Here is a 23,455-nt window from a genome sequence, read left to right as displayed (position 1 = left end):
ACAAAGATGAAATCAGTCAATGAAGATCTTTCTCTTCTGATTAAAATATCTTCTGCAAAACTACATAATGCTCCTTTAACTGATGCACGACTCATGGCGACTGAATGCAGGATGTATCATGGAGTCCTGTTGCCCACCATGGACAAATAATGAAGTTACTATGACCTCATGTGATTGTTACAGACTTAAAGGTTCAGTATGTAAAAATTTGCAACATGTTGATTCATACTCCTAACAAACAGGGGGAGGCATATCACCAGACTAACTGCTGCTGACTGTGTTCATGTTTAGACATCTGTGACTGTAGCTACTGTGAGCTTGTTAGCTCAGTTAGCTGTAAAGCCAGCTGGACTACCTTGGGAGTGTTGGTGTTTACACAGCTAGCTAGCAGAGACGATTTGAGAGAAATCCTTTCTTCAAACTGAACCAACTGATGTAAAGAATGTACATTTATTTTTTTCTTTTCTCAGACTTTGAACAAATGTAATTTCCCAGTGGACCAATTTACTCTCAAAGTGAAAAAGCACAGTGACACCAGCGTTGCAATGCTCAACTTTAATTCATTTATCATCAGAGATTAATTATATCTTGTAAAGCAGAGTAAAGTTAACCCTCCAGCACATCCAACAGAACACATCCGTCCTACAGTCTTTTTCCAAACAGTTGCACTACATGTCAACTTCCTCTACAACCTTGTGATCTTCTCTCTAGTTTAATCCGTCTGTCTGTCTGAAGTCATTCCTTTCTTCCTCCTTTCTCTTTAAAGGGGCACTCCGCAACTTTCCATAGCGACAGATTAGAGGCGGAGAGATTCTGATAGTCCTAAATGTGAGTGGAGATCTATTCCCACAGTGCAACTCGGTAATGTCTTTCGTTAGACCCCCTTCCCTTGTAAACTCATGTCTATCAAACGGCCACAGCTCAGGCTCTCTGTTATAAATGTGCCTCTGAGGTAGGAGGTAAGGAGTTGTTAAGTGAATTCTTTTCTCCAACTTAGCAAAGCTCACCCAGAGAGCCATAGAAGACATTATACAACAGATTTCACAGGCCGAGCGGCACTTTTGTTGTTGAGTTAATGACTTAAAATCAAAGGGGCGCCCCTTTAAGCCATAAAGAAATGAGTTCTTTTTTAACCAAACAAACATGATTCAGTGTTTCTCTTCACCTAAAACTGTTGAAACTCCCTTACAGATCCAAAATGGATCATAAAACTCCATTCAACCGTGTCAGCCAGGGGTTATGCCCATCTCGATTTTCATAAATTCCATCCATGTCTTCTTCTTCTCCTTCTGACTTGCTTCTGTCCGTCCACAGGCAGACAGCTGCGACCCTCGAGGGCTCCACCAGATCTGAGGCAGCTGCATCGATTAGGCCTTCATCAGTGTTTCAGTATGTGTGCTGTGCATGTGTTATGTGTGTGTGTGTGTGTGTGTGTGTGTGCGTGTCATGTAAGGGCGACACAAACAGTTCTCCTGCTGTGATATCGCCTTAAATTCACAAAGCCACCATGAGGTGGCACGACCACCCTGCTCCTCACGCCTCACGCCACCTCCATCACCCTGACATCTTCATAGACATCATTGAAGCCGGCTGCCATCGGATGGTTTTGTGTTGATGGAACAGCCACACGGTCCTGCTGAAGAGAACATGTGATTAATCTTTAACTAGACACAGCAAAGAAAAGATGCTGCAGCTGCTACATTAAGGATAGACTCCACTCCTCATTTAAAAAATCTGTGATTTTCTTTTGTCAGCTGCACTGTGGATTGTGGATAGATATTTGGCCAGTATATTCACTGTATTTGTTGGTTATTTTCATTTTTCATTTTTCATTATTCTTATATGCTCTGCTTTTCTCTCTGTGCTTAGTCTACATCATATAAGATTTACTACCTTTCATTTTTTAAATAGTCTTTGTTGCCAGCCATTGTTGCTGCCTGGTTAATTTAACTCCTAGTTCAGCTTCTCGCCTAGCAAGACGACATCACTGGAACTTTAATATCACTCTTTGGCATGATGGCCCAACGTGCAAACATAAAAATCAAAGGTGTGATAGCCAGAATTATCCTTTAATACTCATGGCATTAATTTCACAAGCTGATTCTTCAGTGTTTTTAAAGGTTTTAATGTCAGAATAACTCACTGTGAGGTCTGGTTCATATATGTCATTACTGAAGCCACCATGAGCTGAGGAAGATGATGATGATGGACCGGTCCCAGACGTGACTTCAGGCTGGGTTCGAAGGTAGTAAACCAGCAGGGCGATCAAAGTGCCGACCAGCAGGAGCATCACGATGACGGACGCTGCTATCCCTCCTGCGTTGTCGTGCTTTAGTGAGGCTACGGGGAAGATGGAAAACATTAGTTTCCATTTACCAGAGATTGTGCTGAAGACAGATACACAGCATTACATCACAGTAAGGGCTGCACTGTAGCCATTAAAATACATTGATTTTGTTATGCTATCAACATTAATGAAAAATGTAAGTTAAAATAATCGCTCTTTAGCAGCTAACTGGGAAATACAGGATGTGAGAGCATGAACATGCTAACAACATGCTAGCATAACTTGGAAAAAGTAGAGGTGACTGTGCTACATTACCAATCTCAAGTACAATGTACAAGATTGCAATATTATTTATATATTGTAGTGAAGTAAATGGAAGCAATTATGCAAAATCACTACGCCTGGATATTTAATGTCAAGACAGACAGAGTGGTATCAATTTTCTCAGTCTGCTCTAAGCCACGAAGCGAATGAGCATATTACTATTACCATGGTGACAGAGGCGCATGCAGATGCAGAGGCTTCCTCAAACTTTGCTACATTTTTGTTTCATTTAGTTATTTTTTACTGAAGCTCGTACTACTTGTGGGGAAATATACCCATCATGGTTCAAAAAGAAAGCCAACAAAATGGATCAAGTGCAGGGGACTTGATGATGATGAAGATGATCACTGCCCACAGCATCTTCTTACCAACCAACCAGACCACTGGTGCGATTGAAGGAAGGGAAGAGGGGATAAGAACTGAGCTGGCCCAGCTTGGCTACTTCTGGCTGATTGATAAAATAAGATGCTGGCTAACTCAGCAACGAGAAAGCAGAGACTGTTTCGCCCACAGGTCTGGCTCCATCACAACATCAAGCTATTGCACTTGACAGGTGCACCGTCTTCAGGGCAGACAGAACACAAGTCTACGGTTAAACAAGGTAAGGTGACCTCAGAAAAGTCTTACTTAATTCCACCAGTATGTACACATCACCACTGGGAGAAGAAATACCCAGGACCATGTTAAGACATGGCAGCTACAAAGCCCTTATCCAGGTTTTGGTCAATCAGAACATATTTTCTGAGAAAGTCGGTAAAAAAACTGAAAAACAAGCTTTGTAGATTTGATGTTAGCAGTTAAAAAGTTGAAAAACATGTAAAATCGCTCGCACATCGTACTTAAGACTGGATCTTTGACTTCGCCGGCGCAGTTGATTCCGACAGTATACTCAATGTCATCCAGAGCGACAGCACCTGACGTTCCTTTGATTCCTTCAAACACGATCTGTTGATGACAAAAACAAGACCACAGCTGACATCGTCGCATGGCTTACATGCAGAACACTACGTAGGCTTGTTAGTTTATACAGTGAGAGTCTGACCTGATATTCTATAACAGATGTGATGTTGACGTCAAAGCGTCTCCACGGTGCTTCCAGTTCACTCACAACCACCAGCTGGTCCAGCAGGCCTTCAACCAGCATCCACACCTTCAGCTCCGCAGTGTCCGCTGCACACATGAAAAAAAGTGGATTGTGACACAAAATATCAAACAGGAAGTGCATCACACACTTCTTTTTTTCTGAGATTAACATGTGGCTACAGGAAATTTAATGTGTCTGATGAACAAAGCACAGATGATTCAGAACACTGATCCTTACATGAGTACAGCTTGTAGGCCCAGAATTTCAGGCAGGTGCCCTTGGTCGGGGGCAGGTGAGGGCTCAGCAAGTAAGCGCTTTGCATGGCTGCCGTCCGGTTGCTGCTTGGAAGGAACAGGAAGTGACCTAGAGGAAAAGACAGGGAAGTCTATTTTACATTTTGTTACATATCAATGATGAGAGACGCACATAGATTAAGTGATATTTGTGCTTAAAAACATTACAGTGTTGTTCTCTTCCTGACTGTCAGTGTGCAGATATTTTTGATGATGAGTGAAACACATGATTTGCATGAGCACATGTTGCTTTTTCTACAATATCTACAGTCAAAGTAGCTCAATCCCTGATTATCTTCTATCGGGCTCACCCCTCTCTGTGCCCAGAGTGTGGTCGTGAGGCGGGGTGGAGAAGTGCCTCTCTGCCTCCTGATTGGTCAGCTCCCAGTCCAGTTGGTCCATTTCGAGTCCTTTTTGTCTGTTGTGAGTGTTAGTCCAGCTACACAGTCCTCTCTCCAGTGTGCACTTCGAACCTGAGATATTCAATTTCAATAAACTAATTAATTGGAGGTGTAAGAAATAAAGTAGGTAGTTGCATCTAAACGTGGCAGGAAGATAAAAAAATAAAAACAAAAAGACAACAAACTAATAGGAGTAAAAACAAAGACAATCTCTCACAGGTGCTGGTCTAAAATGACCTAAAAAAACGTTTTTTGATGAACCTTCACACTAGTCTCAGTCTGTTGTGTGTTTCTCCTTTATTTTGCTGAGGCTGATACAAACCTAGATCTTGACACGGGTGAGCCGAAATAAAGATGTCGTCAACTGCAACGAAAGTGTTTTTGCCTCCGGTTCCGGCCACCTCAAACTCCAGCTGCAGAGCAGAATAAAGCACCACATCAGCTTGGCTTAAAAGACAAACACAATGTCCTTCACATAAAAGTTCACTAATGAAAGTACTCTAAAGTTACTGTGTCAAATTCTGCTCGAGAGGGAAAATTTAACATGCTGCTACAGTCTGAGTGTGGATTTTTAAAGGCATCTGAAGACATCTCTGAATTAGACAGCCACCTTTAAATCTACAAAACAGAAGCTGTAAATGGGACAGGAACAAGTATCTAAAAGTCATACTTGAGTAAAGAAAAGACATCATGTTAAAATATTATACTGGTTAAAGTGAAAGTCACGTATAGGAAGAGTACTTGAGTACATACTGTATTCAGTGGGTCAACAGATCTAAACAGATCCATTATATATATTATGTCTTTACTCTGACTCAAGCATGACTTCTGGGTTCATTTCACAACACTGCTGATATACAGTTTATTCATTCATTGTGTTGAAAATTCTATCATTGATCCTCCACACTGTACCTGCCAGTCCACAAGGCCACTCGAGATGTTGCCGTTGCCATGGCGCCAGATGTCTCCCTGTTCCAGACTGTCAGAGAAGATCTTCACTCTCTCTCCCTTCACCGGCTTCATATACAGTGTCAGAGAACCTGAAGAAGTACAAACAGTCATATTGTGTTTCTTTGGGTTAATAGTTTGTGTGTGTGCAGGTGTCTCACCAGGATCCTCTCCTCCCATCTGATACCAGAAATGGACGCACTCGGTCACAGCGGTTCCTTGGCGAACAGGCGAGGTGAGGGCTGTCGTATCACCCAAATTAAGGATGTTCGCTGCAGTGTTAGCCATCATGTAGAAGCCTGAGCAACCAACCGAGCAGAGGAAAAATCCCAATTCACAGTCTTACAGTTTCTGCAACATTTATTAAAATATGACTTTTCTTTAATGGGATTCTGTCTCACCCAGTTCAGTCTTCAGAGTGTGGTCAGTTTTGGGTCCAGTCATCGTGGTGGTGTATCCGTTGCGGTACAGCCAGTTAACTTTACCAGAGCTGCTGTAGCCACACTGCTGGCCTTCAAAGGAACACATCCTTGGCACTGTGCACGGACGGTCCGTGAACGCCACATCGTCGATGGCAATGCGCCCGTCAAAACCGGAGCGAACTGCTTCAAACATCAGCTGGTGGTAGGTCAAAGGTCAGAAAGGGTGAGTATGACAAGACAGACATCAATCATCCTGGCATTATCTCTTTATCCATCTGGTTTCAATAACTGGCACACAAAAACCCAATTTAACCCTCTTTTACTCCATCTTCCCCCTTTTGTCATAATTTTTTTAATGAAGAATGAATTTTGAGATATTGTGTATTAATTTTAGGCTGACTGCCGTTATTCCATACCTGGAAGTTTGCAAGCTGGTGTGGCACCGGGCAGTGTGCTTCATGCCACATGTTGCCATGAGCTCCACTGCGGGTCCAGAGGACACTCTCAGAACCGTCCTTGTTTAACAGCTTCACATTCAGAACACCTGGACGGGATCAGTGGGTGAGGATGGACCAGCAGGAGTGAGAGGGCAAAGAAATGATTCAATTTTCTCATTATTTCCAGCCTCTATCAGGTAAGAAGGTAATATTTCATTTCATTTTCAGACAGTTACTCATTTAAAAACACTTACAACAGACAGAATATGACTAATTTTTTCCCCTTAAAACACACATAGAGAAACTTTATTATCTTTATCTCACTCTTTACTGCTTTCCATTCAGTCTCATCCTCACCTGTGTTCGGCCCATAGATTTTGAAGAAGAAGGTCAGGCACTGAGCTGAAGAACCTGGTGCCTGTGTGAATGAAATTAAGCGCCCGAACGCACCGCGCAGAGAAGGACTCCACATGTCCACAGCAAGGCTTCTGCCTGGACATCAACAGAAGGGTGAGGGGGTATGAGTGATGCAATTAATTAAGACTTGAGGTTTTTGTTGGTTTGATTGTTACATTTTCTCACAAAACTGAACAATATCAATATAAATACTCTTTATATTAAACTATGAGCATATGAGTTAAATGTTACTCTTAAATGAATACATGGAATGATTAAATATCCTCTTATGGATTCTCTACTCGATATGACAAGTGCAAAACTTGATGTTACATGCTTGCGGAAGGCTAAAGAAAGGTAGAGGCAATGTTTTTATTTATGTTTTTGTTTTAAATGAGCTTACCTATCCCGATGGTGTGGTCCATCCCACTGAGCACTGCCCAGTCAAAGTTATCACTGTTGTCCTGATACCATCCACACAGTCCATCTTCAAAGTTGCATGAGAGGGCTGGCAAAAAAAAAAAAATCAAAGCATTGAGACATTTAAAAAAACTATAAACTGTCTCAATATTGTGTGTAAACTGTAACAAGTGATGAGAGTTACCTGTTGCAGAGGATGGGAAATATTCAGCATGACAGCTGGCGAAGCGGACGTTCCTCACTTTGATCTTCGTGCATGGACAGATTTTCACCCGACGAGCTTCAAACACCAGCTGGCAGAGATAAAATTAGGAAAACAAAAGAGCCTCATGAGTGAAAAGACTTTCACTGAACTCATCACATTTTGGGGAATGACTCGATTTTGGAGCCAACTTCAAGTGGCCATTTGAGGAACTGCAGTTTTTGGCAACTCTAGTTAACCTGCTTGTTGTGCCAAAGTTTGACTTCCTGTTTAATTTTGCGGCTCATATCTGTGACTCAACTGTCATCATCAAAGCAGACATTTTCGTTACAACATAACATAAAAATATTGATTGGTTATTTGGCTGAAAGAAAAAAAAAAAAGCGAATTTTGCCACAGATCATTCCAAAAATTTCATTTTTCATCATCAGTGCAAAAATTTCAACTGAAAAAATTGTGAACATGTCAGACCTGGAAGCGATGTTTTCTGGCTCCAATATTCAAGTTGGCTTCCTGCCACGACTCCTCGTCTGCTCCCGTCTTCCCACTGAACTCCCACAGTTTAGGCTGTACTCCTAGCATGCTGTCAATCACCCTGACGGAGAGCTCACCTGCAGCACAGACGCGTGCACAGAGTGATGTTAAAAGATCTAAGGTCCAGGGAAAAAGTAAGAAGTCAAAGTAAACTTAGTTACCGATGTGTCCTGGATTCCCAGTTAGTGCAAAATCAAAACTCAGGGTGCAGGCTGGGCCGGAGGGGCCAAGGAGGGGGGTCCGTGTCTGGGCCTCAGTCAGCTGCTGGCCTGGCACCACATCTACAGACAGGTACTCCTCTAAGAAATACAAAAGAAATATTGTGGGTTTTTTTTTAATCATTGAAGATTAGTGAATCCAGTAATGGGTCGTTATCAATAGTTGACAGAGCTTTTTTGTACCTTTGGATGTGGAATTTTCAAAGAGCACCCAGCCTTGATTCCCAATGCTGGTGTCAGTCCAGCCGGAGCTGCCCTCAGTGTATGAGAAATCCCCTGCAGGACAGATTCATGGAGACTTCTCACTCATAATAAGACAGAAACTGAGACAGGTTTTGGTATTCAAAAACAAACCTAAAATTAAAATGTCTGACCCATGCATATTGATTTAAAAGTAATAGACAGATAATCTACCTGCTTTATTCTACGACGGAGTATTAGGGCCACATTGAGGGAAAAAAAAAATCACAAACTTCGAGAATAAAGTCGTAATTTATGAGAATAAAGACGTAATTTATGAGAATAAAGTAGTAATTTATGAGAATAAAGACGTAATTTATGAGAATAAAGTCGTAATTTACGAGAATAAAGTCATAATTTATGAGAATAAAGTCGTAATATTACGAGAATAAAGTCGTAATTTATGAGAATAAAGTCATAATATTACGAGAATAAAGTCTTAATTTATGAGAATAAAGTCATAATTTATGAGAAAAAAGTCGAAGTACTTAAAACGGAAGTAGGTCGATTGAATGGTTGTGACAAACAGGTGATCAGATTGTTTACAGAAGTATGTTGATCTTGACAGGTTGCTTATTGTTTACAGAAAAATGTATTGATGTGTTGTGATCAAAGCAAGGTTATTATTGTTTACAGAACATATGTGTTGATCATTTGTGATCAAGTTGTCATGGATTACAAAAGTAAGCCAAAGACATTGGATTTCTTGAGGTCACTTGCAGATCTTTGTATGAAGAGATTTTATTCTGACTGTTTACTTACTTGTGAAGTTATTAAAAGATATGTCTCTGGAAAAGATGCATTTTCTTGCATAGTCTTTTTAAAGTCCTAATACTTATGATGATATGATGCTGATGTGCCAAAAGATTAAGTATCTCCTTGTTTGTGAAACCTATCCTAAAGTACAACTCCACAAAATGTCTTCCTCTAAAACAACAGGTTAGAATATTATGACTTTATTCTCATAAATTACGACTTTATTCTCGTAATATTACGACTTTATTCTCGTAAATTACGACTTTATTCTCATAAATTACTACTTTATTCTCATAAATTACGACTTTATTCTCGAAGTTTGTGATTTTTTTTCCCCCTCAATGTGGCCCTAATACTCCGTCGTATTATTCCCTTTTTATTGCAGGTATCAAAACGATACACAATAGCACATTAAAACAAACTAAATGTAAAACAAACAGAGGACTAATTGCTTTCAAATAGAAACATAGAACCTCCAGTTTTTTTCTGGGTATGAAATGGGCAATATTGTTTGTTACAGTTACAAAAATAATTAATATGAGTATTTTCTTCTCTACTTCCTCCTCCACTTCTCAGACAAATGCTAGCTTAGCGTAGCTTCAATCAGGAAGACCATCTTTATGCTGCTCATCACTGACATTTGTCTCTCTCCTCTATCTCCTTCTATCTCGCGTCTGTCATTATCAGCTGACTATGGGTGTTTACTCTTTCAGCCAAACTTTAAGTCTGCTCTCCTATCTGTTGCTTTCAGTGCAAAACATCATGACCCTTCTCCACTCTATTCTCTTCCAGCACTTGAGTCCGAGCTCATCAGAAGCCCACTCCTCCTCAACCCTTCAATTCAGATCTCGGCATTTCTCTTCATCCAATCACCCGCACCACCCTCACCACTGGTTAGACTCCATCGGGGGTATGATGATGTAATGATGGGATCTAATTCACTTTTTTCATCTTTATTGTGCACGTCAGTACTTAAGAAGTCTCCTGATTGAAATGGCCTTAAGACATGGTGTGTCAAGGAAAAAAAGTTGTGTTTTTGTGTCTAAGCAAAAGATTTTCTGTAGATGTTCCTGGTGTGGACAGTCTGCTCCTCCTTGGGTTGATATTTTTACGCCCACAGGCTCATAAAACCCATTTAAAAAAACTCGTGAAACAAGTCTGCTTTTTCTTGAAGACTCCTAAAGCGTCAACATTTTTTAAATATAAGGTTTTCACCTGATTTGCTTATTTAGGTCGCCCCCTGGTGGCCCCCCAAGGCCTGATGCAGCCTCATTATGCTTCTGCTGACTCTTATAAAGAACTCAACTCCTTTTCATTCTTTAAACCTTTGCAGACTTGTTGATGAGTTTAAACTGAGGAAACAGGAGACTCACCGCATTTGGCTTCATCCTCTTTATCTGGACAGTCACCATGAAAATCGCACATCTTGCCCGGTTCGGTACACGGCTCTTTAGGATGGTCAGGGAATGCTGCCCAGGTATCATTCACTGTTCAAGAAGAGAATGTGAGATTGCAGATTTATCACCCCACAGAAGGCATTTACTCTCATTCTCTGCAGATGTGATGTCATGTGTTAAAAGACCGCTAAAAGGATTACCAAGTGATAATCTGCATTCAGGAGACAACACGATGCTGTCGATGGCGATACCTCCATATGCTAAGTCCCTGATTGCTGCCATTATTACAATCTATGATGATGGAAAATTCAACAGAGGAAGGAAAAAAAGGGGTGAATTTGTGACAGCAGGACAATTTCATCCAAACACAAAAAGCTGTAGATCATTCATTTACTAAGTGCTGTGCAACCCTACTATTTGATTTATTTAATATATATCTAAAATGTAAAGGAATCTAGTTCTTGTGGTGATCAGGATTTTTTCACTGGAGTCAAAAATGGTCTGCTCTCAATCCTCATCCTTTCTTTTAAACACTCAGTATGTAATTTCTGCCACTAGGTTGTCTCTCAGTTAAAACAATCAAAACCAAAGACATAGTTTGATGATGAAATCTATCTGATGTGACTCAGGCAGAAATCAGGTTTACAGACAAGGTAATGTTTTAAAGTTTTATGCTACACGATGACATGTCTGCAACATCCTTCATCACTCTCTGACATATCCTCTGATGTTTGAAGTTATTACATAACATTTATTCAAGTAAAATTATGGATTTAACTGGGTTTGAACATATAAATCCATTATGTTAGTACAGTCTAGTTGTTTTTAACCATTTTAATAAGTAAAATGTTCAATATTGTATTTTCAAAATATCAAATAAATATCATATATATTTATATACACATATATTATTATTATGATCTTATTATTATTCTATGCACCTGTCTGCATGTAAGCAGGTTTGCACGGATCACTTTCCGTGTTTATTTTAAAAAGTAAATATTAGCTGATATATCCTCTTTAGACTGAACTGTCAAATATTCAATATCAGTGCTGAACTTAAAAATCCGGTGTCGGGCTCTACTTGCAGATTCTTGTGACAACTGTAATCCGTCTGTGTACATTAAGTCCACATTTACATTGTAAGAAAATGAATATAAATAAATAGTTTTTTTTTTACCATGTCCGATCATTTTGCTGTGACTCATCTTTATTTATGAATCTTCAGTATGAATATCTCAGTTTTACAGATTTCCAAGGCTACACTGTTCCTATGGCTACAAACTCAGGTGAGGTACTCACTTGGAAAGTGGCGTTGGTGACGATCTCCACCTCGGCCTTCACCCAAACATCACCTAGAGCTCCGGCTCTCTCCCACACAGGGTAGATCTTTTGATCTGCCACCAGCACCGTCAGACCGCCGGACCTCGGCCCAAACTGGTGAGTGTACATCACCATCTAGACACAAACATTCAGTTCAAATTATCTTTAGAAATATCTCTGAACATCATCAATCAAAAAAATGAAACATGAACTGATAGTTTATTCAATGGAGCCTTTTTTTCTTTAATTTCCTCCATTGTTATTTCATTGTATTTCACTTTTTTTCAGTTAAGTCTAACAATTAGTACATTACTGTTAAACTGAAGCGTAAGAGTTAATTAAAAGCCTCTCTGATAGAAGAAGAAATCAGCTTGAAACTCACCTTGCATGGGTGTGTGCTGTTGGTGGGTTCAAGACGGGGACTTTGGAAAGCAGCCCAGTCCATTTTGAGACCACCATCAGGCACAGTGACATACAGGAAGTGACCTGCAATAATGTATCTATTACTATTATTTATGTATGTTGTTATGCTAAAAACAAAGTTACTTAAAATTCTTAAGAGAGTGTGAGGACTCCGATTGGACCATCCCCTCTGTTGAAATTGAAGAACCCCCAGACTGAGAACAACGTTATGATTTCCAAAATGATAAAAACATAAGGGTAAAGGAATTGTTATACCTGTCACACTGTTGCTGGAATGATCCCTGCCTGGTCCTTTCAGAGGATCCGTGATGGAGAGGTTCTGCTGGTTTGTCCTGAACCATTTCAGATTGGAGATTGAAGACAGATCCCAGTCACACAGGCCCTCCTCAAAGTCACAGAGCCTGAAGTCTCCTGGAGACACAATAAAATAAATTACAGATAGAACGGATAGAACATCTGATCAATTTTGTGGGGAATTTTGCAAAAGGTCTACTTCACATGAATAGTCCAGAATACATCATAGAGCAAGACAGAGTCATGTGAAGGAATTTTAAGGCAGTCGTCAGCAGAGAAAGGACAGAATTGTGTGTTTGCTGAAACAATTCCCGTGTAAGCTTTTCTGAGAAATCATCTCTTGTGATTGTGTATGTGACGACTTCTCTCTGAGAGGCAGTACGTGGCAGAGGTGGCTGACAGGCTGTTCACATCCCACCCCACACCAACACTCACCACTGGGCTCTTTTAAAGTACTCATTTGAAATTTTGGGAAATAAGCTAATTTGCTTTCTTGCTCAGAGTTAGATGAGGAGTTCAATACCACTCATATGTCCCCTAAAGCAGGTGGAAACAGCTGGCCTGGCTCTGTCCAAAAGACATGCAAGAAAAACTTGAGAAATTACATTTGAAAAAATTAACAGCAACGTCTCTTGCTTTAAAAAATATTCTGATTTCTATGGTTACCCCTGTCAACAGTTTTCATAGGGACTATATCTTCATTAGAAGTGAGGTCTGTCAATATGACATCATGTAAGAAAGAACATATGCTGTTTTTTTGTGTCACTGAATTCTCACCACAGTTCTGCTCATCAGTCCTGTCACCACAGTCGTCGGTGCCGTCACAGACCTGCCGCTGATCCACGCAGCCCTCACGGGCACACTCTATCATGTTTGTTGGACACTCTGGACCAGGCAGTGGTACTGATGACGTAACGAGAGTAAAACAACAAAACCTATTAAAGTGATTCACTGATAGTCATTTATTGTGATTAATTGCGTGTTTGACACAAGACTCCATGGGAAGGCTGTTTATTAATTGGATGACTTTGATGGACTCACAGGGCAGAGCACAGTCCAGAAACTCCAGCTGGTCCACCGCCATATCTCCTTTCCCCCCCTGGGAGCGCTGCGAGTGAAGACGGATTTGGAATGGTCCAGGAATACGGCCAAGGTAGATGGTCGCCTCCCTCCAGCCACGTACACTGGTGGGCTCGGGACGCCACACTACAGCCTCTCGTGCGTCCTGGTGATGGACAGACGCCCACAAAGGTGTGGTGCCCAGGCCTGCGTGACCTACAGGTTACATTACAAATACTTTATTAGTACTGCAGCTGCAGTGGAAATTAGATCTTATTACTGTGTACACGACAATACAAACATCTTATAATTATGATTATGTTTACAATAGATACAGCTATCAAATCAACTCAATTAGAGTTATGAGAAACAATTACATAACAGATTACAAACAACAAATAAAAATATACTAATAGAAGTAGTAAAAGTAGTACAAAATGACATGAAGCCCTGTCTTTAACACTGTAGGCAGATTGAATGTATGAGCTGTAGTCATTACTGCTCGTTACCTGAGTCCCACAGAAAATATCTGAGACGAAGGCGGCAGGTTGGTGAAGACTGCTGCATATCTGGAGAGGTTAAAACTGCTCCGTTGACAGAGTCCATGTTCACTGCAGTCACACCCATAAACCAACCTGTGTGAAGGGCCACATTCAAAGTTTAGTGCAGGGTACTGTTGTTATCCTGCTCATTATTAGACTCAATTGCCATTTTTGTTACCGAACAATAACAGAGCTAGTTTTATCCAAAGCAACCTATCATTATTGCTACAGAGGATATGAAACATTTTAAAGCGGCACTTATAGATCACATGATTACCTGGACTGTGACAGGAGTGGCTTATAGTGACCAGGGTGGAAGTGACGAATTATAGCTACTCAAATTACTGTAATTCAGTCATTTTTTGGGATACTTGTCCTTTTATGAATATTGTTTTCAAGTTTATAATTTTACTCCAACTTTATATATCACTAGTATATATAATACAGCCTAAAATCATAACTGAGTACAATTAAAATTAATATCTAAACCTCTTGTCCGCATTTTTGTAGGCAATGATTCAGACTGAAGATTTGGAGAAACAGAAACCCTCTGATTGACTGTCAGCTATTTATAATGCATTAAACATCAACGGTTAAAGAGTAACTAATACTCTGAGTAGTGTTTGAGAAGAATACTTTGTACTTTTACTTAAGTATTATTTTATCACCAGTAGTTTTACTTGTAATTGAGTAATATTTCAGTAATGTAAATGTACTCGGACTTGACTACAGACTTTCAGTACTCTTTCCACTACTGACAGTGACAGAACACTGAATTGCTAAACTTCTTAGCATACAACATGTAGCAGTGACAAAGCAACATTAGCATTCATTAGGAGCTTTGTTTCTGTCCAATATTCATTCTTCCTTTAGCTCTTTTTTTGTCTTCACCACCCCTTGATGGAAATTTGTGGCTTTTTAGCTGCTTAAAGTTTCACTATGTTCACCAGCTAGTCGCCAACGTTGTCCTTCTGCCATTTGGTGCAGAGCAGGTAAAAGCACGGTGGGTTTTTAGAGCTTTTTTTGCACAGAACAACTCTGTATGAATGAATCACAGACATATAACTAAATAACTTGTCTACAGTAGTCCTATTTGCACCTCATAATACAGTCTGAGACTGCTTATTGCTTATTGTGCTGATGTACTCTACTAGTATAAATTAGATACTGTATAAATTCATTTAAAGGTGCTTGATACTTTAAATGACAAAAAGACAAAACAAAATAAAGGGATAAGTGACTGTGTATTCAAGTGTACCTGTAGCTGTCCCGGTGGTGTAGTCAGAGGACGGCCCGCTGTCGGGCAGAGTGTCCCCTCTTTGAAATCTATCCCATTTGTACACTGGTGCATTGATGGACTGGTCAGTCCATCCACACATTGCATCCTCAAAGTCACACTTAAACTCTTTCCCATTGTGGCCTTGAGAGGTGTCACAGAAATAACAGTTAACTTTTGAATACACATCAAATGCAAATAATGTTAAAAGACAGAGAATTCAGAGCAGGGTCCTAGCATCCGAAGCCATATTCAAAGAACATGTTTAAACTTACCACAGTAACGCTCATCGCTGCAGTCAGAACAGTCGCACACAAAGTCACATCTCACACCAGGACTCTCACATGGATGAGCCAGAGAACCGGCCACTGTGCAACAAGATAAAACATCAAAGTCACCTCAAACTGTTTTCTGAAATACTTTCATCCAAATATTAGCCAATGTCCATTTCTTCAAGTAACTGATTTCAGAAAAAGTTCTTTAGTCCTTTAGAAATAATATTTGATACATTTTATAAACCTAAAAAAATGTGTAAAACATACATAAATATCTCCAAGGAAGCTTATAGAATTCAATCAAAAAACATTACAATCCAGTGAAGTGGATAAACCTTCCACAAATTAATACATTAAACTTTTTGCTGTATCTTCACTCAAGGTCCACATGTTCTGAAGCTGTGGACCGTGTCACACAGTCTTCATTCAGCCTCACTTTCCATTATTCTGAGCACTTTGAGGACTTTTTCATCCATATTTTTGTTTCATTGAATCTCTAATAGCTCAGAGCTAGTCTCTGAACAGTGCATATTAAAATCACAATAAAAACTACACAAACACATCAAATGATGATGACTGAGTGATAAAGTCGAAAGATCCAGGACATGAAACATTAGAATGAACTCAATAAATCAAACGTTTAAGCCAACATGCAGGCGTAGTCCTTAAAGTGCTCAGAATAACAGATAAAACATCTTAAGCTCCACGGTGACTTAATAATATTCTACCTGCTGATAAAGTTTGTGTGACACAGTCAAAAACGCCAGAACAAGAACAAGTGGACCTGGAGTGGATACTGCTTTGTGAACTTCAGCTCCACTTGTGAAGAGTAAAGGGTAACTCCAGTTGTCAGATAAATGTAATACAAGCACAGAGAGTGTGTGTTCCTCTGAAATGAAGTAGAAGAAAAGTGGGCCTATAGCTTCCCTAATGGAAATACCTGCGATATCAGAACAGCACAAGTGCATTTAGATAATTACTTTCCATCTTTGCTTCTGTTTGAAGGCTGTATCAAATCTCACATATGACTCCAACTGTCTTATCAGGACTCATTACTGTCAACGATTTATTACACAACTAATGCCAACAGGCTCAAAGGCCAGAGGGAAGTAATCAGGTTAACGCCAGCAAAATGCCATCCGTTCATCCAAAGGTCTCTGATTAAGACACAACACAGGTACATGCACACTGCACGTTTCACAGTGTTATCACACACAGAGCATGTCGTTACAGCACTGACATAACAGTCTGATAACTCTAGGACACTGAGGTCAGCTGACATTAATGAAATAAATGAGAACGTTGTTAAAAACATATTTTGCATTAACTTTAATCAATACGTTTATTGTGATTATTGGGTAACACATTTATAATAACCACCATTAATAAATGGTTTCATAGCTACTCAAACTTAATAGTTAATATTTATTTCACTGTTAACAAACTGCTTTACAAACCACTTATTAAGCAATTGTTAATTGTATCGTTACAAGTGATTTTATAATACTTTGTAAATGGTTAATAAATACTGTGTGGTTCATCTATAAACATTACTTGGATGGCCATTATAAAGTTGCAACTATTGTTTTTAAACCTTCACAACTGCTTTATAAATGTCTTATAAAGCATTTCAATGTCTGCCAATAACTGTTAAATAAAATTTGATTAACTATCAATTTACCATCTGTTATTGATGGTTAATATAAAGTGATACCGCTTTATGTCTCGGTGATATCTTTTTTTAACATGTATATGGCAATCGTGACAAATAATTTTTTAAATGTTGTTTTCTTTCCTTGTGAAACAAAAAAAAAAAGATCATCGAATGAAAACAATCTAAAATTGAACTTGTGCATTCTTGTAATAAAGTGTCAAGTATAATGTTTATACACATACACACTATATAAAAGGTGCATGGTTACATTTGAGAGAAAATGTAACTGGTTTTGTCATTTGTTTGGTAAATAAGTAAAAATTATTCATCTTTATTTCATAAAAGTAGAAATGAACATTGAATGGCAACCCAGTATCACGCAAATTCATCAGATACTGAGCATGAATGGGCATGAACTGTAGACTTTTATCATGACACTCAACACAAGTTTTAAATGTAAAGACAAAATTCCATATGAAAATATCTTTTCACAAGTTTAACCAAAGTGCTTTTCTCGCCTAAACCTGACCACAGACTGGATCTGAACCCTGGATTCTGCTGTGACAGTTCTGGACTTTGTATGCTCAGCATCTACTGCGACCAGCTCCCTGCAACTCTAGTGTGGTTCATACATGTGCTGTTTGAGTCAGTCAAAGAAACGTGGTGCAGGCACAAAGACAGTTGTGCTGAGTGTTACGAAAACAATATAAAGTTGTGTTCATGGTACACCAATTCTGTAGATTATATTTCGTGACCATTTGACAAACTGCTGTGATACTCTGCTATGCAAGAACTCATTGTGTCTCTAAAGTGAATTATGATCACTGCAACAACTGGGGTTAAAGTTGACACATTTAGTCAAATGTATATGTACTACATGTATTCTATTGAATCTATTTCTGTAATAAGCCTGTTACATAACCACACGTAAGCTTTTTGTTGCATATACCGTCTGCAGGCTGCTAACCCCCCAAATCCCTCAAAAAGAGACAAAAGACTCGACCCCAGTGTCCTGACCAGTGTCTGCAGCCATGTGTTCGAGAGACTGAAGACAACAGGTGAAATTTATCACCATCAACAGAGAAAAACTACTGCTTGAGCATAAATGTTCATTCTTGACCTCAGAAACTGTAGGTTTAATAGTTTAGTTCAACATTAGTGTTTTAAATTGGTTGAAAGTTTTCTGAAGAAAAAAAAAAAAACTGAGTGGACCTCAAGATTTGTCCGACTTCTAAGGCTCGTTAGAAGCTTACTTTAACAGCTGTGTACTTCATATTTCTCTTTATGAATGAATCAATACAATAAGCTACATTTAGTCTGTCCAGCAGCAGGATTACTTCTCCACACTAAAAAGGCACACAGTTTGAACGGAGTATGGCTGAGTGTGCTCTTACCAAACTGCAGAATCACCAGCAGCACGAGGGCTGAGCTCCTCAACTGCAACATCTTCATTTCTCCTGCTCCACCTGCTCAGTCTGAAGGTCTGAACACAATCTGGACAGTCTTCGCTAGTTGACTCTGAACTCTTCTCCGTTTCTCAGAGATAACACCTGGACTTTAAATTCTCCCAGCATGCAACTGCAATAAACCATCATAAAACAATTTCCTCTGAATGGCAGATTTCCGCAGCACATACATCCGTATATTTCACAATAACTGAAGAAGACACAGTTGGTAACTGAGTTCATGGTGTTTGTTTCACAAGAGCAGGAGGTTGAAGGTAAAGTGCCTTGCTTAAGGAAACTCAGTTTGGCTCACAGTTTTCTGGATGACAAATGGATTTTAAAATCAGCCATTTTTACCGTGTTACATAATGGTTTATAGATCCTTTGTAATTAGCTTAATGGACTGGATTTGTGTTAACATTCACTTTCATATCAGTGACAATGTGCTTGCATCCATTTTGCCACTTAGTTCTTTTTTGCCAAGACGGAGGTAACCAAGCAGCCAGAGATGTCTGATAGCCACTTAAACCACTGCTGCCTCCTTACATGAATAACTAAATTAAGCTGACTGAACTACACTTGATTTCCATAAATCCCACAGATGCAACTACAAGCCTATAACTCCAAGTGAGAATACACACACCCACACTCCACAGCTGTCTGGATTTACAATTGATTTATGTGTATTTGACACATGCATTAATCTAAATGTAAGACATTGACATTTAGATTTTAGAAAACAAGCTATTTCTTAAAAAACCCACTGCTGGACAAATTGACGGAGCACAAAGGTCCTGTTCAGTGAGACTGAATATTTGAGTTGTGTAACTGTACTGTGAATGAAACTCACTCATGAAACACTTACGCCTTTCATTTCTGTCTTTCCTTCAGCGTATTACAGTATATCGGTTCTTGTGCATGTAAAAGATCTTGAAAGTTAAAAAGGTGAAAGTCCGCACCGACAGAAGCTCCTCTCTCCAACAGAAAACACTGCTCCTTAAATGCCTCGTCAGTAGTCTACAAAGTAGACTTTGTGACGTCACACTACGTCCCCATGTCACACATTTGCATAGTTATTTTTAGCACAAAATCTCAAGTAAACCTACTGTACACTACCTGACCAGCAGACAGAAAAAGAAAGCAGAGCATCTAAGAGCTAAAAAGATCTAGTTGGATACTAAAAAGGCTAAAAGGAGTAAATACTGGACATGTCGAGTGAATGAATGAATGAATGAATGAATGAATATTAACATGCTGGCGACTAGCTAAAACATAAACTTTATACTGTATGTCACTGTTGTGTTTGCAGCTTGTTGCACTAACTGCTAATGGAAAAAAGCAGGTTTACTGACTTGATTAGGACTGCCAAAGTGGCCCAAACTTAAAGGAGACATGTTATGCTCATTTTCAGGTTCATCATTTTAGTTTTGGTTACTTCTTGAATAGGTTTTTATGCTTTAATGCTCAATAAACACATCAGTGTTTCTCACACTGTCCAGTGCTGCAGCTCTGTATTTACCCTCTGTCTGAGATGCTCTGTTTTAGCTCTTGCCTCTTTAAGGCATCTATGATCGATATGTACTAAGTCAACAGCATATCTAGTGTCCTGTCACTGGCAGCACCACCAGCATATAAATGTATATATCATGATTTCACAATACTTCAGCACGCTGGTAATCTTGAAAGATCATCAGGTTCATTTGGTCTTATCTACCCACGTTAAATTAAGGCCACGACATTCAGTTTACAGTCCGGTGGCTGACAGGAACACAACTGCTCTTGGCCAATAGTATGATAAGCTAAGATGGAGGGCATTTTCATTTTTCTAATGGGCAACAAAAAAAAAAGCATATTTCAGGAAACATTTATTAAACAAACATCATGACAAAGCATTTGTGGTTCGCTTTCCAATTATCATACTGATTAGGTTAAACTGATGAGGCTATGTGACTCTAAAACAAGTCAGTGAGTGACTGTATGTCACTCTGCAAAACTGTCATGACCAGGTTTTTATTCATAACTCCAGATTAAGTTTTACACTAATGAAACTTCACTTAGATAATCAAGTATTTGTTTTAGACCCAAATTTTGTAAAACAAAATGTGAAAAACAACATTGTTTACTATTTCTTTTCTTAAATTGTTACATAATAATAACTCAGAAAAAAGTTCTTCTAATGACTTGTTGCCGTCTGTCAGTCCTGCAGATAAGTGCTATATTAGTCCAGGAAAAAGGTGTCCAGCAACGACTGATTTGAGTTCAGTTCAGTATCCCTCATTGTCCCAAGTCACCTCATAGTCTGGATACCGAGCCTTCAGTTTCTCAGTAGTGACTGCGTGGTTTGCTCTTCCATATCCCTGTAAAGAATAAAAACACATCAGTGTTTCATTAGAGTTAGAAACTAAACATTTACTTACACAGAGTCAATATTAAGACTGATTTCAGGAGAATATGAAAGAGATTGCTGTCATTTAGTCTCAGCCGTCTCTGAAGCAATGTAAAGCTTTTAAGCCTCTCTTAGCTCATAGTTTTGGTTACATTTACTCTATGAACTGTCATTTTATACATAATCTCATTGTTTTTTTTTTAATTCAGCAGGACTCTCTCACCATTGAGTATCCATAGACGTGGATCTTCTTGTCCTGGGCATCATTTCTGATCCTCCCTCCTCCAATACACTCACAGTCCAGGTGACCGTCCTTTTCCAGCTCCTCAGCAACCTTTTCATAGATATCAGCTGCAGGAAAGAGTGTATGACAAGTGAGCAATGCATTAACAATGTGCTTTCTACTATATGTAATCTGTAAATATAAAAATACAGTATGTTTGGCATTATAATTATATCATAATTTGATAGAGGAATAATTTGAATTATGGATTTTTGCATCAACAAACATATAGTTTTATAAATAGCAGTAAACAACACAACATTTGTTGGTAGTAAATGTGACAACATGTGAATGAAGCCTCGAGTGTTTGAGTCACCAACTGTCCATAAAATATGTTTATGGATCATCAGAAATCTTGCGTTGCAGATGGACTGCCTCCATCTGGTGTCTCTGACAAGGCTGATGACTTGTTAGATCATATTCTGTACTTCAGACACAACATAATGTGTGGAAATGAATATACTTAAATAAACTGTAACTACTACGGGTCTGAGCCGTTTCTATGGAAGATACAAATTAAACAACGAAAAGAAGTGAGTTTAATTTTATGTTAAGATAACATAAGGTAAGATAAGATAAGAAGACTTTATTGATCCGTCAGTGGGGAAATTCCCTTGTTTACAACAGCTTAAGTCATAAACCGAGAGAAAACAGTAACTGAATGATAGCTATACATTTAAAACAGAATAAAACAAGACAAAACATAGAATAAAATAAAAATGCAATATAATAATAAGACTATATACACTATTAACTATTTGCCTTTCAGTTACAGGTTTGACAGAGGGGGACAACTGCACATGATAATTTGCACCCATAGTTGGAATATACACATGTTGTGTAGCAATGTACATTTAAAATGTATATAAATATAAAAACAAATTAAATCGCCTGGAGACAATCGGATTGCAAAAGGATACAAGCATGAATCATATTTGCATTTAATGACTGAAGTACTTAATGTTTTGTTTTTACTAACTGAACTGTTTTTGGTTGTGACATGAATTTTCCATTCCAAGTTAAAGGGGCACTATGTAGTTTTGGAGAAGAAATTCAAATTCAAAATTGTAATGTTTACAATATTAATGAGGTAATACTAAAAACTGAGAAATATTTATTTTTTCCATAACTAAATAAACAAGCTGTTCTTAGAGGAAACTGAGGTCCCCAGAACACTGTTCGAAGCTGGAAAGGTGGCAGGGTCCGCCACATATAAACAAAGTAAAACAGTATGAAGCTGTGTTGTCCTTTAAGATCAGTTTGTTTAATTGGTTTATTCAGTCATGAAAACAGAGCTTGTTTATTTAGTTTGTTTAGGCAGTAAATGAAGATCTTCTGATTAAAATGTCTTCCCCAAAACTACATAGTGCTCCTTTATAGTCAAATCTTAAAAACGAAAACAGAGTGAAGAGCTGTATTTACATTTCAGTCTTGACCAGCAGAGGGCAGCATAGTTCTGCCAGTACTTAATGCAATGCAGTACTATTGTATTCACATTAGTTTGTGAATTTTTCATTCATATTTTACCACACCTAACCATGATAGTGTGTTACAATTAAAGGCATAATCTGCGATTTAAATGTAAACTAGACTACAACAGAGATCCAAAACACAACAGTGAAACCTGCTTTTACTCTAAAACTGGCAGGTCTGTCCGACTGAAGCTGACAGTGTAGATTCAACTAGATGGATGGGTGTTTCTAATATCTGGTCCTCCTCCTGACTCACCGTGGTACTCAGCCCAGCCGTATCCTCGGACTATATCCACCTCCGAGTCGTCTCCCTCCTCTCTGCTGTGAACTCTGATGAGGACGTACTTAAACACGCCGGCCGGGTCGATGTCAGCCTGCGGTATGTTGGCCATCAGAGCCGCAGCCTTCGTCTGTGTGCACATGTCCGAACTGCTCAGCGGCAACGCTAGCAAACAAGCTAGCACACAAAATGTTTGAATTTTCTTAACAGTCTCCGTGTCTGTCTACACACAAAGCTTTACAGCTTCAAGGACCTTTCTATTTTCATGTAAACGTGAATGGAGCAACATGAACTTGTAACAACAGAGAACAATTCATCCGCCGTCACGCCAGTTCCGCCATGCAGCGACAACAATATGACTTCCGGTCACAGCTTTCAAAATAA

General features: G+C 39.1%; 2 protein-coding genes across 4 annotated transcripts; both read right to left on the bottom strand.

The window, feature by feature from the left end:
- Positions 1 to 1,528: 1,528 nt before the first annotated feature.
- mamdc4 (MAM domain containing 4) lies at positions 1,529 to 18,987 on the bottom strand. 3 transcript variants are annotated; one of them, XM_084382808.1, is made up of 28 exons: positions 18,600 to 18,987; positions 15,552 to 15,644; positions 15,259 to 15,420; positions 13,968 to 14,093; positions 13,441 to 13,674; positions 13,177 to 13,302; positions 12,361 to 12,516; positions 12,065 to 12,168; positions 11,662 to 11,817; positions 10,560 to 10,650; positions 10,336 to 10,449; positions 8,150 to 8,242; positions 7,910 to 8,047; positions 7,686 to 7,825; positions 7,197 to 7,305; positions 6,996 to 7,100; positions 6,554 to 6,688; positions 6,176 to 6,303; positions 5,739 to 5,955; positions 5,499 to 5,636; positions 5,302 to 5,429; positions 4,712 to 4,802; positions 4,300 to 4,461; positions 3,933 to 4,058; positions 3,654 to 3,781; positions 3,451 to 3,556; positions 2,144 to 2,340; positions 1,529 to 1,636 (listed from the first exon to the last, which is right to left on the bottom strand). In XM_084382808.1, exons 1-28 carry the CDS (start codon positions 18,655 to 18,657, stop codon positions 1,541 to 1,543), a joined length of 3,657 nt encoding a protein of 1,218 aa, XP_084238934.1. In that variant the 5' UTR covers positions 18,658 to 18,987; the 3' UTR covers positions 1,529 to 1,540. The 3 variants fall into 3 exon arrangements, with proteins under 3 accessions (XP_084238934.1, XP_084238935.1, XP_084238936.1); XM_084382809.1 differs by having other exon boundaries at positions 1,529 to 1,633; XM_084382810.1 differs by lacking the exon at positions 1,529 to 1,636 and having other exon boundaries at positions 2,256 to 2,340; positions 3,451 to 3,543.
- Positions 18,988 to 20,502: 1,515 nt separating this feature from the next.
- Positions 20,503 to 23,415, bottom strand: phpt1 (phosphohistidine phosphatase 1). The gene is made up of 3 exons (XM_084383138.1): positions 23,048 to 23,415; positions 21,260 to 21,387; positions 20,503 to 21,007 (listed from the first exon to the last, which is right to left on the bottom strand). Exons 1-3 carry the CDS (start codon positions 23,211 to 23,213, stop codon positions 20,915 to 20,917), a joined length of 387 nt encoding a protein of 128 aa, XP_084239264.1. The 5' UTR covers positions 23,214 to 23,415; the 3' UTR covers positions 20,503 to 20,914.
- Positions 23,416 to 23,455: the final 40 nt, after the last annotated feature.

The sequence above is a fragment of the Pagrus pagrus genome, assembly GCF_965226575.1.
Source record: "Pagrus pagrus genome assembly, chromosome: 19".
Lineage (NCBI taxonomy): Eukaryota > Metazoa > Chordata > Actinopteri > Spariformes > Sparidae > Pagrus > Pagrus pagrus.
This window is presented reverse-complemented; position numbering and strand designations above follow the sequence as displayed.

Excerpts from the sequence above, each read along its gene's own strand:
- mamdc4 (XM_084382808.1), bottom strand. The coding sequence starts at position 18,657 with ATGAAGATGTTGCAGTTGAGGAGCTCAGCCCTCGTGCTGCTGGTGATT. Across the intron at positions 15,645-18,599 it reads GCTGGTGATTCTGCAGTTTG|TGGCCGGTTCTCTGGCTCAT; the intron begins GTAAGAGCACAC and ends CTTGTTGCACAG. Across the intron at positions 7,826-7,909 it reads TGGGAATCCAGGACACATCG|GTGAGCTCTCCGTCAGGGTG; the intron begins GTAACTAAGTTT and ends TCTGTGCTGCAG.
- phpt1 (XM_084383138.1), bottom strand. The coding sequence starts at position 23,213 with ATGTGCACACAGACGAAGGCTGCGGCTCTGATGGCCAACATACCGCAG. Across the intron at positions 21,388-23,047 it reads CGGCTGGGCTGAGTACCACG|CTGATATCTATGAAAAGGTT; the intron begins GTGAGTCAGGAG and ends TCTTTCCTGCAG. Across the intron at positions 21,008-21,259 it reads ACGTCTATGGATACTCAATG|GGATATGGAAGAGCAAACCA; the intron begins GTGAGAGAGTCC and ends TATTCTTTACAG.